At 62.0% G+C, this 18,692-nt stretch overlaps 6 protein-coding genes and 1 non-coding gene across 7 annotated transcripts; 3 read left to right on the top strand and 4 right to left on the bottom strand.

The window, feature by feature from the left end:
- Positions 1-780: 780 nt before the first annotated feature.
- Q8F55_001191 (uncharacterized protein) lies at positions 781-2,336 on the top strand (the record flags this gene model as incomplete). Its single annotated transcript, XM_069349824.1, has 2 exons — positions 781-1,033; positions 1,069-2,336. The coding sequence occupies 2 exons, from the start codon at positions 781-783 to the stop codon at positions 2,334-2,336; spliced, it is 1,521 nt and encodes a 506-aa protein (XP_069213368.1).
- Positions 2,337-2,934: 598 nt separating this feature from the next.
- Positions 2,935-3,014, bottom strand: Q8F55_001190. The gene has a single exon. It is a non-coding gene; the product is annotated as a tRNA-Arg (tRNA).
- A 2,888-nt stretch (positions 3,015-5,902) lies between these two features.
- Positions 5,903-7,313, bottom strand: Q8F55_001189 (uncharacterized protein; the record flags this gene model as incomplete). Its single annotated transcript, XM_069349823.1, has 2 exons — positions 5,903-6,349; positions 6,387-7,313. The coding sequence occupies 2 exons, from the start codon at positions 7,311-7,313 to the stop codon at positions 5,903-5,905; spliced, it is 1,374 nt and encodes a 457-aa protein (XP_069213367.1).
- A 1,236-nt stretch (positions 7,314-8,549) lies between these two features.
- Positions 8,550-12,017, bottom strand: CWH43 (the record flags this gene model as incomplete). The annotated part of the gene is made up of 7 exons (XM_069349822.1): positions 8,550-10,378; positions 10,416-10,751; positions 10,788-10,924; positions 11,013-11,157; positions 11,222-11,445; positions 11,480-11,806; positions 11,842-12,017. The coding sequence occupies 7 exons, from the start codon at positions 12,015-12,017 to the stop codon at positions 8,550-8,552; spliced, it is 3,174 nt and encodes a 1,057-aa protein (XP_069213366.1).
- Positions 12,018-12,802: 785 nt separating this feature from the next.
- ypt1 (ras GTPase) lies at positions 12,803-14,920 on the bottom strand (the record flags this gene model as incomplete). The annotated part of the gene is made up of 5 exons (XM_069349821.1): positions 12,803-12,902; positions 12,957-13,233; positions 13,280-13,334; positions 14,554-14,706; positions 14,885-14,920. 5 exons carry the CDS (start codon positions 14,918-14,920, stop codon positions 12,803-12,805), a joined length of 621 nt encoding a protein of 206 aa, XP_069213365.1.
- Positions 14,921-16,164: 1,244 nt separating this feature from the next.
- Positions 16,165-17,221, top strand: Q8F55_001186 (uncharacterized protein; the record flags this gene model as incomplete). The annotated part of the gene is made up of 6 exons (XM_069349820.1): positions 16,165-16,386; positions 16,431-16,458; positions 16,511-16,591; positions 16,641-16,697; positions 16,748-16,930; positions 16,968-17,221. 6 exons carry the CDS (start codon positions 16,165-16,167, stop codon positions 17,219-17,221), a joined length of 825 nt encoding a protein of 274 aa, XP_069213364.1.
- A 484-nt stretch (positions 17,222-17,705) lies between these two features.
- Q8F55_001185 (uncharacterized protein) lies at positions 17,706-18,632 on the top strand (the record flags this gene model as incomplete). Its single annotated transcript, XM_069349819.1, has 4 exons — positions 17,706-17,765; positions 17,800-17,965; positions 18,016-18,253; positions 18,305-18,632. 4 exons carry the CDS (start codon positions 17,706-17,708, stop codon positions 18,630-18,632), a joined length of 792 nt encoding a protein of 263 aa, XP_069213363.1.
- Between the last annotated feature and the right edge of the window lie 60 nt (positions 18,633-18,692).

Raw genomic sequence — 18,692 nt, 5'->3', positions numbered from 1 at the left:
GCAGACCGAGCGGGGAGCTCCGACCGGCGCAGCAAGGGGGTGCGACGCGGCAACTCACGCGGCCGTGGGCGTCGACACCGGGCGATCCCCTCCAGTCCGTCACAGGGCCACGCACGCACCCGCACGAATCGGCCTATTACATTCAAGCCTGGGCCGTTGTTTGCCGTGGTTAGGCGAGCATGTGATGGCTCCAAGGGACGGATCGAGGTATTATTAGCATTTGTTGGGGGGTCACCGTGGGGAGCATTGGGGTGCCGTGCGGGTGCCGTGCATGCCGTTCGGTGTTGGCCAAGCCCTGACTGCTGCGGCAACCACATGTGAAAGGGGCCAGGCCAACCTAAGTGGCAGCAAAGCATACGTCCGTGGAGTCTAGTGGTCCAAATCACCGCTCGGCCGCAACGGAGTGGAGGTGGTAATTGCCGTGCGGGGACGTTGCTACGCAGCTCCGCATGCTAGAGACAGGGAAGTGTAGGGATCGGTGTTGCAACTGCCGCTCACATGCCCCGACGTCCACGGCTGTGGGCGGCTCCGCGCGGGCGGGGAGAGGAGTGTAACATTTGCGGACCGGACCACCCGTTGGATGCCTGTTCCGATGGTCTTTTCGAGCAGCAGGGGCTGGGTTGCGAGTGTTATAAGAGGAGGAGGGGGAGGGGGTGGACAGGATCCCCAGGCTAGACGGAACCGCTCGAATCCCACTCGCATCGAGACCGCCCACTGCAAGTCATCGACCACCCCGACCACTACCCCACCCCCGCCCCCACCCCCACTCACCCCACCACCATGTCGTTCGCCGACGAGAAGAGGGAACATGCCCACATTGACGAGAAGAGGGAAGACGCACACCTCGAGGAGATTGGCAAGCCCGAGGTCATCGCAGAGGACCGCCACCTCCAGCTCGAGCTCCCCGCGTCCCTCGCCCACCTCGATGAGGAGGAGATGAAGCGCCTCGACAAGAAGATCACCCAGAAGATTGACTTTACCCTGATGCCGATTCTCATCATCCTCTACGTGCTCAACTTCCTCGACCGCAACAGTGAGTGGGACTTGGGGGACTCTGCTGACGTCCAGACATCTCCACGGCCAAGATCGGCGGCATGACCATCGACCTCAAGATGGACACGGAGCAGTTTGGCACTGCCCTCGCCGTCCTCTTTGCCGGTTACGTCGCGCTCCAGATCCCCTCCAACATGCTCGCCTCGCGTATCAAGTGGCCCGGTACCTACATCTGCGTCATGTGCGCCATCTGGGGTGTCATCTCGGGCTGCACCGGCGCCGTCCAGTCGTACTCTGGCCTCTGCGTCACCCGTGTGCTGCTTGGCTTTGCCGAGGCCGCCTTCTTCCCCGGCGCGCTGTTCCTCCTCTCGACCTTTTACACCAAGCAGCAGCTCGCCTTCCGCACCGGTATCCTCTACTCTGGTTCGCAGCTGGGCAACGCCTTTGGTGGTCTCTTTGCCGCCGCCATCCTCACCCTCGACGGCGCGCACCACATTGCCGGATGGCGCTGGCTCTTCATCGTTGAGGGCTGCATGACTGTTGGTCTCGCCGCCATCTTCGCCTTCATCATCCCCAACCGCCCATCAAACTTCCGCTGGCTCACCCCCATCGAGCACGCGCGTCTTGCCTACCGTCTCGAGGCCGACAAGGGTACCCGCGACGGCTCCGATGAGATGAGCAACTGGGAGGCGTTCAAGCTCGCCACGACCGACCCCCGCGCCTGGATGGTCTGTCTCGCCCTCACCCTCAACTTTGTCGCCTCGGCCGTGACCAACTTCTTCCCCGTCGTCGTCAAGACCCTCGGCTTTGACCGCACCACCTCGCTCGCCATCACCGCCCCGCCCTACATCCTCTGCATCATCTGCATTGTCATCAACGGCTGGCACTCGGACAAGACACAGGAACGCGCTTTCCACGTTATCGGCCCCTTCTGCGTCACCGTCTTGGCCAATGTCATCGCCGTCGCTACCACCAACACGGGTGCCCGCTACTTTGCCATGATGCTCATGCCCGCGTCCTTCTATTCCGCCGCCATCGTCCTCCTTTCGTGGATCTCCACCACTGTCGTCGGCCCCAGCGCCAAGCGCGCCGTCGCCCTCGCCATGATCAACGCCGTCGCCAACACGTCCAACATCTGGACCTCGTACCTGTACTTTGGCGAGCCGAGGTACGTTGTCGCCTTTAGCGTCAACATTGCCGCATCGGTCGCCCTCATTGTCGTGGTCCTCCTCATCCGCTGGTACCTTGTTCGCCAGAACAAGCGTCTCGACAGGGGCGAGGACCTGGGTGTGCACGGCCCCACCGAGGTCCAGCGCGAGAACGGCTACCGCTTCAAGCTCTAAGTTGTTTGTGTATTATATTGTAACATGCATGGGTTCAAGGATAAGCGGGGGCGGCAGGGGCGGCAGGGGCTGAGCATCGGTGAAGCTTCACGAGTGTGTTGTGGTGCCATCGCCTCACTCACCCCAGCTTGTGGATGAGAGAGGGAGGGCAGGCGTTTGTTGTTGCAGTGTACGAGTGCGAGGCGTGTACTTTTAGGACACGGGCGTGTACTTTTAGGACACGCCTCTACCCCGCTTAGCAATACCCCCCCTGGCCTTCCCTCGTGGCACTTCCCCCGTAAAGTCGTCAACCCCGCTCACACCACGTCAAACACAGCCTACAGTACTTGACTATGCGCCCCGGGCCCATCTGCCACCCGAGGTCTAGCCGCCACACCGTTGTGGCACCACACCCATACCACACCAAGCGAGTCCACCACCTCCCTCGACATCCTCAACGCGCTCTTCACTGCAAAACGGTCCCCGTAAATAAACAAAACAACATGACGGAAGCAATTGAAGCAACTTAGCAAAATTGAGGGGGGGGCGGGAGCAATTCCACTGACCATCACCCGACGAAATGAGCGCTCCTTCCGGCCTTCCTCGGTAAACAAAAGCGAGACGCAGCTGGGGATCGAACCCAGGACCTCTACAGAACGGAATTCGGAATGTAGCCGTCTACCTCTGACGTACAGCGTCTTTCCCGTTGCTCTAAACGCAACGGACGAGAGAGGATACCGCGCGATACCTTTGAGGAATTCTTTTCTTTTCTTTTTCGGCAATTTTTGCTCCAACGCGATGCTAACGCTGGCGATGTCACGCTGGGGATCGTAGGAGACGCTGAAAAAAGGTTGGACAGACCAGGGCGTAAGGGGACATCTGTGCGCAAGGTGTGCAGCGAGAGGGGGAAGGGTCATCGGGAGCTGTGTCACTGCCCCAATGAGTGCCACACTCAATAGATCGTCCGTCACTGTGCATTGCAGCTGCTGCTCTGACGAATGCATCGTCCTTGGCTCCCCAGGTGTATCGACTACCGAGTGACTGACCGCCTTATCTTACCTGAAGACACCTACTCCATATTCGAATACCACCGATTTGCCTCCGCTCCACCGCCGCCTCCGCTCCACCGCCGCCTCCGCCACTACCTTCCGTTTGTTTTCAAGTACCTAGACAACAGCTAGCCAGGGGTGTATGAGCGCATATTGCACCAGCACGAAACAAAAAGCTGCCGATACGAGCGGCGCGACGTCAAGCACTATGCTGCCGCGACACCGCCAACACGCCACACGCGTACCTTTTTCTTTAGCGCTGCACCTGGAACGAGCTCAACGACCTCGTCGAGCTCTTCCAGTCCTGCCGGCTACCTGCGTGGTGCTGTCACTGCGCGCGTGGAGTGCCCGTTCATGCTGCCGCCCAACCTCCTCGTCACGCAAAGGCACGACGACTTGTACGTACGACCTGTTGCACAAGCACGGCGTTACGCACCGCCACCTGCGGGGGAGAACTGTCGCACCACGCCACTGGCCAACTGCCACTACCCTGGACGACACTTCCTATCCCGTCACCTCCTCTGCATTCGGTGCAACTAGCATCACGATCCTTAGTTAGATCTCTGTCGAATGTATCGTCTTGAACTCTCTATGTCTCTAGCCCCGGAGGCACCGTTTGAGCCACCACAGGTCGATCTCAGGCACAGTACGATCCGCGCCGTCACAGGCCACGACAATAACCCGCACCAACTGCGACACGGCTGCCTGCCCTGGTCTCTCCAGCGGATCTACGCGCGAGACGGGAGGGGCGGCGATCAAGCGCCGCTATGAGCTTGAGGAGGAGGAGTCCGCCCGCAAGGCAACGAACCGTGCGGCGCTCGCGGCGGCCAACCAGGACGAGACCAAAGTGAGTCTGACCCCTTGAGCCTCTCTAACAAGAACAGCGCCAATAGCAGTCCTCTGACGCCACGGCCAGACGCCTCAACAGGTGGGAGACCCGTTTGGACGCCAAACCGTAGAACACGGCAAAGGGCCACAACAAACCCTCGGACCCGTCGTGTGTACTCACGCTGTTCGACTCCCCCCGGCCTCCGAATACCTCGGCGAAGCTCCTTGGCGTTACCGTCCCCGAGGCCGTGAGGTTGCGCGTCCCCAGCAACACCGCACCGCCATCGAGGGCGACGGAATGTGAGTCCGGGCGATTCCTTGCGGACGACGGCAAGTGGGCGACGACTGGTACTCAGATCGATGTCTATCACGGGCAGACCCTCCCCGTCACATTCAGCATTGGTGCGGACGACGAAAGCACGCCGGCCGGCCCCAGTTGCCTCTCCCCCGGCGAAAACCTTCAGCGTTCTCGTTTTCTTTCCCAACGACGTCTAAGTTGCAATGGCAGATAGGTTGTATGCACCGCACCGCGGACGAGCGGTGTTAAGCGGCCATGCACGAAACAGTAGATCGGCCAGAGCAGTACCTGCTGCACGAGCCAGTGGCAGGAATGCCTAACGTGAACGACTTCACAGTGGCACACTGGGTTGTGGCGGTGTGGCAGCTTCCGATGACCTCCCCCGTGAGCCTCAGAGGAGCAGCTGGGTCTGGCGTGGTCTGACTGAAAAATGTACATAGCTGCCCTTGTTCATCCATGGGCAAGTTCGGAACCGCTTGGCATGTACTGCGCACTACCAGCAGTAAAGGAGGTGTCGGGTCACACCCTTCCACCATTGTACTGGGGTTAGGTCTGCATACGTGGCTCACTGGCCATTGTAAACCCAGTCCCAGTTCACTGCCCATACCGAATACATCGTCTTGCATTTTCCCAGCCCCTCCACCAAGGGCGTGAAAGGGAAGAAGCTGTAATGCATTTATTGCCCTGTGCATCCATCACGTCGTCATATCTTGTGTGAGACATTCATGCACCGTCATCCAAAGTACTGTACGAAGCTCGTACATTAGCCGTGTGATGAAATAACGGCGTTCTACATATTATCTGGGTGGCGGTACAGCGGGTGTGTCATTCAGATTGGGCTGGTTGAGCGGGGAGATAACACACAATACCTTTGCCATGGCATTGCGCTGCAGCATGTCATTCACGATATCAAGGGCCCGGGCCGGACTGTTTGGCTGGGTGTGGAATTCACGAGCGACGCAAAAGCATTGCTATGCATTCTCTACGGTGTGTTATTCCGACTGGCAATCCGCCAGCGCCTGGCTGGCAGATAGGTGTGTCTCAGCAGGAACTCAACCGCCACAGCTAAAGGTGGCCCGAAATCCTCTGGCAATATGCCAGCAGGCCCTGCACTGATGAAGGGCAGGCACAGGTTGCCCGCTGTACTCGTTTCGTCGGCTGGTTCTCAGCTGTACATACTCAACTCGTCAGTTAGTTCTCCGTCGTTACGCATATCGTCGATTAGTTCTCCGCCTCATCTTCTGCTCGTTGGTTAGTTCTCCGTGGATTCACATCACCCAACCATGTACAGTTAAGTCGTTGCACAAGCAGTCCCGAAACACGATGCTCTCCATGCCTACACTTATGCTGCTGTTATGACAACTCTACTTGACAACGGTTCTCAACAAGACACTGTCTCCATCTGTTCTCCGTCACGCCTGCGACGCGTAGTCCAGGAAGGCCGTAAACACCTGAAACGTTTCGGCCGGTGCAAGGCCGCTAGGGCCCGCAGGGGTGCGGTCGTCGTAGCTGTCCAGGCCAAAGGTAGCGCTGAGCGTGTCCCCCCGCCACACCTGGACGCGGGTACCCTGAGTGGACCACAACCCGTCAGGTGTCGGCACCGCCTTGAACCACACGCCCTCGCCCTCAATGGCGGAGCGCAGCTGCTGCGGCAAGCGGAGGCGGATGGCGCTCGCCACCTTTACGCCAAGGAGGAGGCTGAGATGAGATGCCACAGGTGGGGACGTCATAACAGCGAGGACATAGGATGGGTTCGAGTGCTTGTTCCAGCCTTTTGCTGTGTTCGTCGGCGGCGTATCGTAACGCGTCGTCCACTTCATGTAGCGTTCTCCCAGCGCCGTCGTCGACTGTCCGTCCTTCTATTGTTGTCAGCATAGCCCGGCGATGCACGCTCACCCTCTCTTCGCTCTGGTTGGAGGCGATCAGAGGCGCCAAGCGCCTCTGCTTGCGCTCCGGGTCTGCCTCCTCGAGCTCAATGAGGCGCTTGCGGGCCGCGGTTCCCGTCGCTGAAGTGAACCCGCTGGCCAGCCCCGGGTTCGCGGCGGTGTCGGCGTTGGCGCGCTCGATGCCCTGCAGTCGGCCATACACGACACTATGCTTTTTGAGGATGGGGTACAGCTCGCTGTTCTTCGGCGTGACGTAGAGTTGCAACCCGAGGATGAGGACGCACTCGAAACGGGTTGTTACAGCACCCCGGACGAGGCCGGCGTCCGCCTTGGGGAACCTCGCCTGGACGAGGTTGACGACGTCGGCGAGCTCGTCCCACTTGCACGACCAAAGGAACAGGTAGTGGTGCGGGTCGTTGAGACCCTCGCCATACATGAGCTTGTAGTGTTGGGCGTCAGGGTGCGCATCCCTGTAAGACTTAGTCTCGTGGTGGTGGAAGACGCGCTCGCAGACGCCGGGTAGCGCGTTTGGGTTGCTGGGGATGCACCTTAAAGAACCGCAATAAAGGTGTGTGATATCCGCCCCGAGCTCGAGACCACTCCGCTCGCCGGTGTCGAGATAGACACCGGGCAGCGCGCACTCCCGGGTGCGCGAGATGACGTCGCCGGCAAGCGCGGTGTCGGGGCCGAGCGTGCCTGTGGACGCGAGCTCGAGGAGGGCGTTCTTGGATTTGAGCCCGGCGTAGAAGAACTTGGCGAGGCCAACGACACCGACGACCTCGAACACCTCGCTCGCTGCGACGTGATCGTCGCGAGTCAGGGGACGGTGGTACTCTTGGAGCGCGCTAAGGAGGTTGATGACGTTGGGCACGGCCAGCGGCGTGCCGGCCCATTGCGCTTGGCGCTGCTTGAGCTTGTCGACTTTCGACTCGCCCATGATGACGGTGGTTGCGGCTGGGCTCGGTGGCCAGAGAGGTGTGTGTGTGTGTGGCGTGTGTGTGTGTGTGTGTGTGTGTGTGTGTGTGTGAGAGAGAGAGAGAGAGAGAGTGTGTGTGTGTGTATGGGGTCGAGGCACGCCGCGAGGTGACGGACACGCTGGCTGGGGGAGGTTAGCTCGGACTGGATGGACGGGCTCGGGCTGGGAGTACTCACCACTGCGGGACTGTGCTATGCGATGTGTTGAGGAAGGTGTTGAGGAAGGTGGCGATGGGCGACCTCGTGCGCGAGGTGGTCGAGGGAGGCTTCGACACAGCAGCGCGTCGCTGGAGAGGGGAGGAGGCCCGCGCGCTGGCGCTGGCACGGGCGTGGGCTGAGGTGGGGTCGGCTGGGGGGTGGGGCGACAGGTGGCCGAGCTGGTTGGCCTGGGGGTTAGCTGGCACTGGATGAGGTGAGGGCTCGCTCACCTTGACCTGGGCTGGTACTGCCCTGGTCCAATGACCGTGCTCGGTGTCTTTGTCGAGGTGTGAGAGGATGAGGGGATGCAAGAAGAGTTGGGGGGGAAACGACCTTCTTTATAGCTTGCGGCTGGGGGTGGGTGGGTGGGAGGGTGCGGGAGGGGGTGGCGACCGCGGCGGGGGGTTGGGTGAGCGTGTGTGCTGGCGGCGGCGGCGGCGGGGGAGGGGCGGGCGCGCAAGCGTGGTCGCGGCGGCGGCGGGGCGGTGCAGGCGACGAGCGAGTCAACGGGCGCATGACTGGACTCGAGGCGGGCGGCAGGCCGGCGCAGGCCTGGCCACCGCCGCCGCCGCCAGTTGCGATGTGGTCGTTGTCAGAGTGGTGCAGTGTGGTGGAGGTGGGTGAGTGGGATTCAGGGTCTTCGAGAGGGACGAAACGCGCTAGTGCGGGGCGGCGCGTTGATAGATTGGCGGGCGTCGATGCGGTTTGGGCGGTAAGTTGGTGGATGTGTTAGTTCTCCGCAACTTGTCGTCCTCGTCTTCCCTCGCCCGTCTTCCCTCGCGCCGTCGTCCCCCCCGCGTATTCCCCCCGCCCACGGGGATAGCGAGTGTTAATCCCCCGCCCAACGCCCAATGTCATACAGAATGACGCACCGTAGCGCGTGCAAAAAATGTTAATCCTCCGGCCAGCGTCAAACGGTTCCGAACCTGCCTGCCTGCACCTCGCTGCACCCAACACGTATGAATATGTCATGATGCCACCTATCCTACATACTTCTGAGCTATTGTGGCGGCCAAGTGGTGCTGTTGCCCCAGCCATACCCCCGCAACCCGCTGTGCTCTGGAGGCAGGTAGTAGAGCGGTCCGTCCCAGATGCGATACGCGTGCCCTCGCAGCCCTGGCACACGGAACATGGTCGGCATGCGCCACGGCTCGGGGATATCCGTTTCGGCAATGTTCCAGTACAGCTGGTCGTCGCCGTCGTACGTGGCCTTTTGTCCGGGGAGCGGCAGGAGGAACTTGCCGACCTGGAGTTCGGTGTCGGTGACGTCCGAGTGCTCCAAGCGCGAGAAGGCGATTCGCCAGAGGCCGCGGAAGCCGATGTACTCGCACCAGCGCCAGCGGTCCTTTATTTCAATGTCGACGAGACCCGTCTCGTCGTTGAAGAGGATGCCGTAGGGCCAGGGCGGGGCGTCGCCCTGGCGCGTGATGAGGTAGCCGATGAAGACGGTGGGCGTGTCGCCGGTGAGCTTGAGGAGGCGCGCGAGTTCCTTGGTCTGCAGCTCGCGGTCGAGCGGGTCCTCCTCCTGGCCGTTGTGGCTGACGATGACGTTGACGTGCTGGCCGTGGATGTCGAGGGTGGCGTGGATCGCGGGCGCGAGCTCACCATGTGGCGAGGGGAGGAGGTGGTGCGTCGAGTTGAGAATGGGGTACTTGGACAGTAACGCAGCTCCCCAGGTGTGCTTGTTGGGCCCTGGTCCAATGTCAACATAGTAGTCGAGCTCCTCGGCAATGTAGCGCGTCAGATCGCGGTTGCCGTACACAAAGCGGTGGAGATCCGTCTCGAGCATGCCAAGAACATCCACCTCCATTTCCTTGACGAGCTGGGCGATGCGGCGCTGGCTGTCGCGTCCGGGCTCGTCGATACCAAAGTGGACGGTGAAGATACCGGCGGAGAACATCTTGTGGTCGGGGAAGTAGGGCGTCGGCTGGCGCGTCTTGGTGGGGACGGCGGCGTATTGGATGGACGACGTGGCGATGGTGACGACGGCGAGGACGGCAGCTGCGAGGCGGGTCAGGTGGTTGATGCCATGGATGCGGTTCTTGCTGCGGGCCTGGAGGCGCGACTCGTCTGGGAGGGTGAGGGTCGCGGCGCCAGCGATACCCGCGCCGAGTGACACCACGATAAGACCCGTGACAAGGTCGGTACGCTCGCGTAGGAGCCAACCAAAGGGCACGAACGCGTAGGCCACGGTGAACACGGACGCGACGTCGACAATACAGTTGTAGATCATGGCGCGGCCAGTGACCGCCGGAGGCATGGCTGACACCGCGCGGAGGAGCGCGGGGAACGTGACGACAATGTTGAAGACGAGGGACAGGCCGGCGAGGAAGCCTGCCCAGTCCGGGATCTTGTCCAGGGCGATGAACGAGGCGAGGGTGGTGACGCTCACGGTCGTGACGTTGGCGTTTGACGGCGTGTAGTTGGTCAAGAGGCCGGCAATAACGACGAGGATGACCAGGCCGGACCAAGGGTGCAGAGTCGGGCCAGTAAGGGGCCAACCGGTCCACGACCACGCGATGATGGTTCCCGAGTCGGTGACAAACGTCTGGATGAGGTGGACACTGGCGCCAAAGCCGATGGCAATGAGGAAGCGCTGCGAGCGCGAGAATGCGAGGTTGAGCGGCTTGTCCTTGAGCGTCGAGCCGACAGGCGGCGCCGGGAAGAGGTTGTTGGGGCGGAAGTAGTACTCGGCGAGCGCGAGGGCCGAGAGGGCGATTCCGGTCTTGTTCCAACCGCCCGACGCCTCGTTCATAAGGGGCCAGAACGGGTTGTTCGAGTAGGCATTGTACTTTGCGATAAGCGTGACGACGAGGCCAGTGATGAGAACTGGCGGGTCAGCGTGCCTCCCAAGTCTGCTACCCACTCTTGCCCTGGGTGAGCATCTCGGGGCTGCCGCGGAGACGGTACGAATCCGCGGCGACCGCGATCCAGCCGCCCCACATGCCAACGAGGACGCAGAGGAAACGGGCGCCGACGCTGGGGAGAGCGTATGTCCCCAGGCCAAAGAGGTACAGCAATGAGCGGTGAAGGAAGAGGCCCTCCTTCGACGTCGCGTAGGCACGGTACCATGGGCGCCCGAGAGCGAAAGGCGCGAGGTTGATGAGGATGGCGGCCTCGGATCCCGAGAGGGCAAGCTCCCACACCGACCAGTAGAAGAGCTGAACCGAGACGCTAGTGAAGACTGTCCAGAACGCGGCGGCTAGGTGTGTCAGTTGCGTCCTGTCACTGCACCTACCAAACCAGACGTCGCTTAGCCACGCGAGGGCATCGCGGTAGGGCAGGCGCGAGGGGGGCGACGGGAGAGCGGTCCAGTCCTCTTCCGAGCGCGAGGCGGAGCGCGGGACCGGGGCAATGTAGATGCCTTGCGCGGATCTGTAGTTTTGAAAGAATACATTAATATCGATACATGGTCTATGCCTTATCCCACGAGGGGGTAGAGGGCCCCGATGCCGCGACCCACCCATGCTTTTCTCCATCGCCATTTGCGGTCGACGTGGTGTCGATGATGCGGACCTGGAGGTGGCCGAGCTCGAAGAGCGTCGCAAAGTCGAACGCGACGTCCCACGCGACGAGGCTCCATTCGAAGAAGGCATACTTGGTGTAGGCTGGGGCGTCAGCACGGCAGGCCCAAGCTCGGCCAGGAAATCTTGGCACCACCTCCCAACTCACCACCGGGAACATGCTTGACCGAGTGCTGGATGAAGAGGTAGACGAGCGGGGGCACCGCGGCGAGGAAGCCGCCAAACGTAATCTTCCTCCACTTGCGCGCGCGCTCGTTGGTCGAGTGCACCGTCGAGAGGTACATCCACGGCGCGTTGAGGACGAGGTAGACGATCATGAACAGGTCGTGGAGGTCGTGCTGATCCCGCGAGGTGATGTACATCCATCCTCCGCTGCGCGTCAGCTGCATCCGCCCACACCACATACCAGCAGAACGTCCTAGCCACGCCAAACATGATCTCGGCATCAACGAGCCCGGTGCGCGGCACGGCCGCGGGCCGCTCGGCGTCCTCAGACGCAGCGGTGAGCGGATGCGCGTCCTCGTCCTCCTTGTGCGCCTTGCGCGAGCGGAGGTTGCCCGCGTACGTGGAGGCCGAGGCCGACGCCGCGGGCGCCGGCGCGGCAGGCGCGCGCCCCGACGACGGGGGGTAGCGGTGCGCGATCCACTGCAGGCCGAGGAGGACGAAGCGCGGCGTCGCCGTCAGCGCGATGAGGATCTGGAACGGCGCGCGCGGGGCCAGGTGGTCGCCGACGCTGCTTTGTCAGAGTTGTTGCTCGGGGCCACTCACACTGCAGAGACGCTGGGGAACCACTCGACGGGCCACTTGGCCACCGAGTTTTCGCACAGCTGCTCCCAGAGCCCGGCGAACCAGCCGAGGAAGAGGGCCGTGGAAAAGGCGGCCACGGAGAGCGCCGTGTGTATGCGCGGCACGAGGGCCGCGGGCACTGCGACGAGGGTGGTCATGGTGGAGGGACACGCGTGGATGGGACCCCGCGTGCGTGCGTGGTGTGGTGTGATGGATGAGGGATGATGAGTGATGCGGAAGAGGCGAGGTTGAAACGTGTTGCCGGTGGACGCGACGGCGTGGGGTCGAGGTGGTGGTGGTGGCCCACGGCTACTAGTTGAATGAGTCGTCCGTCGGTCGGTCGTCTTGGTCCGGTCTTCTTGCTCTCTCTCTCTCTCTTACTCGCCTCTTGCATATGACGTTGGCCTTTCCGTTTCCCTTTCCGCTTGCAGAGTGCTGTTTGGTCCCAAGCCTCTTGAGCCCTGGCTCGCACGCCCCTTGTCCCGGACCTCTGCCCTTGGCCTCCGACCTTCCCCCCGCCAAGCACCTGCCCATCGCCTTGGACTCTGTCCCTGTGCTCTCACTTTCCCTGGCATACCACTTCTCACACAGAGCCATGCGCCATGCTCCACTCGGCCGCCGGACAGACGCGTGTTGCCTTAATAATTGCCCGCGCGCACGCATCCGGGGCCACCGAGTTGGCGCGTGGCGAGTGGCAGTCAATGTCCATTACTACACACCTCCTAATGGCCTATTGACCCTTCTGCCCCCCCCACTAGTATCAGGCGTTCACATTCATATATACAAGACGCGCCCATCGTCAAAGGGGTGGAGGACGGAGCGGCCAGGGAGAATAAAAAGAATAGGCCCAACATCCACCCCCTAGACATGCACCACAATCTCTAAGACCCGTAAGGGCTGCTCACACCTACGGCACAGCGTCGCACAGCGAGGCGCCGCATCTTTAGCAGCAGCCGCCCTGAGCCTTCTGCTCAACGTTCTGGCCGAGGCCCTTGATGGTCGACTTGCCACCAGGTCCAGAGGCGATCGAGCTCGAGCCCATGCTGTGTCGAGTGTCAGTGTCACTGGCAACGATTGGATGCATCCAGCACACTCACCGGTCCTTGATCTGCTTCGACATGGTAAGGAAAGCCTGCTCGACGTTGGTGGCGTTCTTGGCAGACGTCTCGAGGAAGGGGATGCCGAGCTCGTCGGCGAACGCCTTGGCGGCGGCGTAGTCGACAACCTTCTTGGTCGCCAGGTCCGACTTGTTTCCGACCAAGAGCTTGTTGACACCCTCGACGGCGTAGCGGTCAATCTCCTGGAGCCACTGCTTGACGTTGGAGAAGGTGTCGCTGTCGGTCACGTCGTAGACGACAATAATGCCGTGTGCTCCTGGGGAGTGTTAGTGGGGTTCAGAGGCCATTAGAGTCAGACTCACCGCGGTAGTACGACGACGTGATGGTGCGGAAACGTTCCTGGCCCGCAGTGTCCCACTGTTCGGATGAAGAGGATTGGGGGTAGGGAGACGGGTGAAAGGGAATAGTGAAGTGGAGGAGGGGGAGGTGATGACCCACGCAATGGGGTAGAAGGGACAGCGTACAAGTGTTACCAACAAATGTTACCAACAATACGCGCCGGATTCATAGGCGGACGGGGTTGAGGTTGATGCAGCGAAGGCGTGACCATTCGTGCAGGCGAACATCGATCCGATCGACAACGAAGAACAGCACCGAAGACGACGACAGTTGACCCAGTAAAACACCGTTGACGATGACGCCAAGTTGAGGAAACGAAAGCCGAATGCCCGTTACAAGTGCGACCCATATGGTATCGACGCCGAAGGCGAAACAAGTTGCCAAGTTGCCAAAGAAGCAGAATCAATGCCGTAGAATGCGCATGCCGCGTGAATGAACGTGAAAGCCATTTGAAGTCGTCAAGGCCATGAGTGCCCGATGATAAAGCCGACAGTGATTGAAAGAGTGTGCCAATAGGCGATGCCAGTTGAACAAGTCCACAGAGCCACAACGGTGGTTGACAATGATGAGGCGTGATAGTATGCCAATGAATGTTGAAGAGGGTCACGAGCCCATGATGATAGGTTGACAACAGATTCCAGTTGAAGAGCCATTGCGTCCACGTCAATGCGAGATCGTAACAGTCGACGTGAGCCGATAAAGACCAGAGCCAAAAGGCGTCGTGAGAGCCGATAAAGACCAAGGAGAAGAGCGATGCGCCACCACCAGCAATAATGTCGATGCCACCACCAGCAATAGTGTCGACGAGTCGAAGAACCAACAGCGCCAACAAGCCGCAAACACCGCCGTTCCACACATATTCGCAGTTGACGAGCCCCCGTGAATGTCGAGACAACGAGCCGATGTGCAGCCAAACCACCACAGGTGTAATGCCGATGAACAATTGCCCCAATGACCGAACAGCAAAGTCGAAGCCGAGAGAGTCGAAACCATGCCACAGGCATTGCCACCGAGCAAACAGACGCAAGCAACAAAGCACCCCAGGTCAGTTCCAACACAGCGGGAGGGAACGAGAAACCAGAGGGAGAGTGAGAGCAGGGACGAGAGCAAGGTGAGTGTTGAGTGGGTGCGGGTTGGAGGGGAGTCGAGTTGAGGGGAGAGAGGAGAGTCGAGTCGAAGGAAGAACAATGGTCAGCAACATGCTACGCTGAGTGCGAGGTGGGATGGGCCTACGCACGATCTGGAGCTTGACAGTCTTGCCCTCGAGGTCAATGGTGCGGATCTTGAAGTCGACACCAATGGTCGAGATGTAGCTCTCGGTGTAGGTGTCGTCGGCGAATCGAAGAAGCAGACACGACTTGCCGACGCCCGAGTCACCGATGAGGAGGAGCTGCCGAGGTCAGCCGTCTGCTGGGGTGCAAGAAGGTGCACAAGGGTGCACGACCTAGTCGAGCTAACCGGAGAACAGACCGTGCGAGGTGCTGCGTCCCCGGCTAAGCTGTGCTGCGGCAAGCGCGGTCGCGGTCGCGCGTTCGTGCCCCTTTGCTCCATCCCAAAACCCCACTCACCTTGAAGAGGTAGTCGTACTCGGCAGTAGCAGTCATTATGGGCAATGCTTGAAGACTGTTGGATGGATGTGCGCGCGTGTGCGAATCGAGGTCGAGGTCGAGAGAAGAGCGCGTGTGTGCGTGATCGAGGCCCAGGTTGAGAAGCAGGACAGCGGCACGCGGTCAAACCGGCGAGGGCGGGGCGGCGGACAGAAGACAACGTTTCCGCAAGCGGGAGAGAGTAGTGGGTCCGATGCGCAGCGCACAACGTGCCAAGGCGAGGCGGTACGGGGCAACAAGGCCGGTGGCGTGAGAGGTGGAGCGACAGAGTTGGGTGGCAATGGGGGGACAAGTGTCGTGTGGGAGGAAAAGCGTGCAGAGTAGTGACGCAAGCGTGTTGGGGCGGCGTTGATGAGCGTGGGCGAGACAGTGGGCGGGGGTGGAACGGCGTGGTCAGCACGGACATGTTCGGCGTGGCTTATCGTTCTGGTCGTGCTCGGCGGCGGCGGGCAAGGGGCGCGCGCGCGCTTCGGCGACGTGTTGGGCTGGGGTGGGCAGCGACTTACAGGAACTAGGGTGTGTCTTGTTTAGGAGAGCGAGTTGCCGTTGCAGTAGTCGTGAGCGAGCTGATGCCGAGTTTGGTGGACGCGGGATACAGTTGGAATGGAGGATGGAGGAGAGAAAGGTAATGATGACGAGGAGGAGGGGGAGAAGTGTGAGTGAGTGAGTGAGCGCGGCGAGCGGTGAGCGTGAGCGGTGAGCGGGCCACGACCTAGCAGGGAAAGGGAAACGGGAGGTAAGGGTACACCGCCGCCTAGCGCCCAAGTCGCCATTGTGCGGTGGGTGGCCAGCCAGGCTGGCTCACTGGCGGCGACGGCCAGCCAGCGGCCCGCCAGCCAGCCAGCCAGCTTGGGTACGTGCGTGCGTGCGTCGGCGCGGCCATGTTCCTACACCCGTCCACCGTCTGCGCGCCTTTCCACGCCGCCTCGCAAAAGGGTTCAAACACACACCCTAGTAAACACACTGCCAGCTCCTAGCGGAACCAAATCTGGCCCAAGCTGGACCCGGGGAAAAGTACGGCGGTTTGGCCTGTGGCAGGTGTCTGCTTACCTAAGCCAGACGCGGAGACCCCGTATTTTGACTCGTCCGTACGACCCTGCCGCGTTGCCCTCAGCTCAGCCACAAAGATACCCGATGCGACGAAGAGAGATGGCGACAGCAGCAATGAATGTCGACTCGGTGACAGCTCGGTATCACGGTATCATGTTACAACTGCACTCTTCCTCACAACCCACCACACAATGACGAGCACGGCAGCAGTCGCCCCCACGTCGTTTGGACGGCGGGTGCTCGCAGCCTACCTCCGGCAGCTGAGCACACGACCGCTGCGTACAAAGATGATTACGTCGACCGTGCTCTTCACTGTCGGCGACTCGATCGCACAGTTCGGTATCGAGGGAAGGCGGTTCGGCGCCGACGGTACAGAGGTCGACCAGGCAGGCGACCCGATCGAGCCGTGGGATGTGAGTCGGCACACCTAGCAAAGTCACAGCTGCTGACGACCCAGGCTCCTCGCGCTGCCCGGCTGGCGTTCTGTGAGTGGAAGTGCTCCGCGGCCACCCCCGCACACAGCAGCTCACACCACAGACGGAGGGTTCATCTTCGCGCCCCTCGCTCACACCTGGCTGGGGTTTATCGAGAAGATCAAGTACCCGTCCAAGATCCGGAGTGAGTTGTCGGAGGAAGCCGACCACGACCCGGTGCTCACACGACCCAGCACTGGCAACGCGGCTCGCGGTCGACCAGTTCCTGTGGGGTCCATTCATCGTGTGCAGTGAGTCGGGCCGTGGGCTCGCCGCATGCACAGCGCTAACACCCCCGGAGTGTTCTGGGGATGTAACGGCATCCTCGAGGGCAAGTCGATCTCCGAGGTCAAGCAAAAGGTCGAGATGGCCTTCCTGCCAGTGTACATGCGGTCGATGTGTGTCTTTGGCCCGACGGCGGCCATCAACTTTACCTTGATCCCGCCTCAGCACCGCCTGACGCTGGCGCAGACGGTCGGCCTGGGTGAGTGGGGCCGTTGCTGGGCAGCGGCTGACGCCAGGCTGGAACACATACCTGTCCTACCTCAACCACGTCAACAACAAGCGCATGGCGGCGGCCAACGCCGTGCTGTCTTCGGCGCAGGCGCTCGAGGCCGACGAGCGGGCCAAGGCGCCGGAGCTGCCCGCGCCGTCAAGCGCCGAGGTCGAGGCGGCCGAGGCGGCCATCGACGAGCTCCGCAAGCGCCGCGACAAGATCCGCGGGGAGGAGGGGGGTGGGGCGACTGGGGCCGGGACGCGCATGGGTGTGGCGTAGGCGCGGCGCAGCCGCGAGCCAGCCTCCGCCTCACGCTTGCATCGGCCCGGTTCTCAACACATTGCTTCATTGTTGTACCTTTTAACTCATCTTGCCACGCGCATAGATAGGCGCCTGTCGCCATGCATAGATTCTAGAGGCGGGGCGGGGCGGGAGGGGGGGTGGCCGGAGTGGTCTGGGGCATGGTGGAGGATCGCCACGATGCGAGGTCACCGCGCCCCGCGCCCCGAAGACGACAACGAGCTCGGCGGCCCCGTCCTCGGAGCACAATGCATGCCTCGTCGCGCGTCGCCCTCGCCATCACTTGTATCGTGCACGCCGCATGCGGCGGTATCACCCCGCCAGAGAGCCATCAGAGGCGGACCCCAAACGCCACGTCATTCCGCGCGCGATTGGACGTGCCTGCCTGACCGAATCCAACTCCTCACAACAATGAACGCAGCGAATGCCGCGACCGCGCCTCTCGTCCACCCACAAACCCACGATGCCCTCGCTCCTCCTCTTCACCGGCCTCCCGCTCGACGTGCGCGACCCCGAGCTGACGGTGAGCCCGCCCCCTTCGCCCAAGCTAACGGCAGGAACTGCTGGTCGCCGACCCGCTGCGCCTCGTGCCGTCCAGCGTCATCGTCACGGCGCTGCACAACGCCGCCGGCGCCTTCCTCGGCACGTTCCTCGTCGAGGTCGGCTCCGAGGCCGACGCGGAGCGCGTGCGCCGCCAGTACGGGGGGCAGGTTATCGACGGTTGTGAGTGCCCCCCTCCCCGCTCCCCTTCGTGGCAAGGCTGACGGCCACAGCCCACACGATCGCGGTGCAGCATGTCCTCCGGCCGACGGTGCCGCATCCTTCTGTGGCGGCGCCTAAGGCTCCGCAGCAGCAGCAGCCTCAGCAGGCGCAAGCTCAGCAGCAGCGCAAGGCTGCGCCGGCGCCGGCGGCGGGCAAGGCGCCGGGCTTGAGACTGCTCCAGCGGCTGAACAAGGGCGCGGCGGCGGCGGCCGCGCCTGCCCGGGGCAGCGAGCAGCAGAAGCAGAAGATGTGAGTGGGTTGGGGGGGGGGGGGAAGCACCGCGGCTGACACGGCGTTCAGTCTCATCGAGAAGCAGCGCGCCGCAGTCGGCAAGAAGAAGGGCGCCGGCGCCAACCCCGGCGACGCGCTCCTCTCCCGCCTGGCAAAGGGCAAGAGCACCCCCGCGGCAAAGGGCAAGCCCGCGCCGCAGCCCAAGGCGACGGCCGCGGCGGCCGCGCGCAAGGCGACGGCCAAGAACAAGCCCGCCGACAAGACGGCGCGCGCCAAGAAGGCCGAGCGGATGGACGTGGATTCCGAGAAGAAGCCCAAGGCAAAGCCCAAGACGCAGGCGGATCTCGACGAGGAGATGAAGGCGTATGAGCGGCAGCGCAAGTTTGCCGCTGCGTAGGGGGGAGGACTGGAGAGCAGGCGGGAGAGTGAGACCGAAGAGCGGAGAGACCAGAGTAGA

The sequence above is a fragment of the Vanrija albida genome, assembly GCF_041260175.1.
Source record: "Vanrija albida strain AlHP1 chromosome Unknown contig_1, whole genome shotgun sequence".
Taxonomy (NCBI): Eukaryota; Fungi; Basidiomycota; class Tremellomycetes; order Trichosporonales; family Trichosporonaceae; genus Vanrija; species Vanrija albida.
This window is presented reverse-complemented; position numbering and strand designations above follow the sequence as displayed.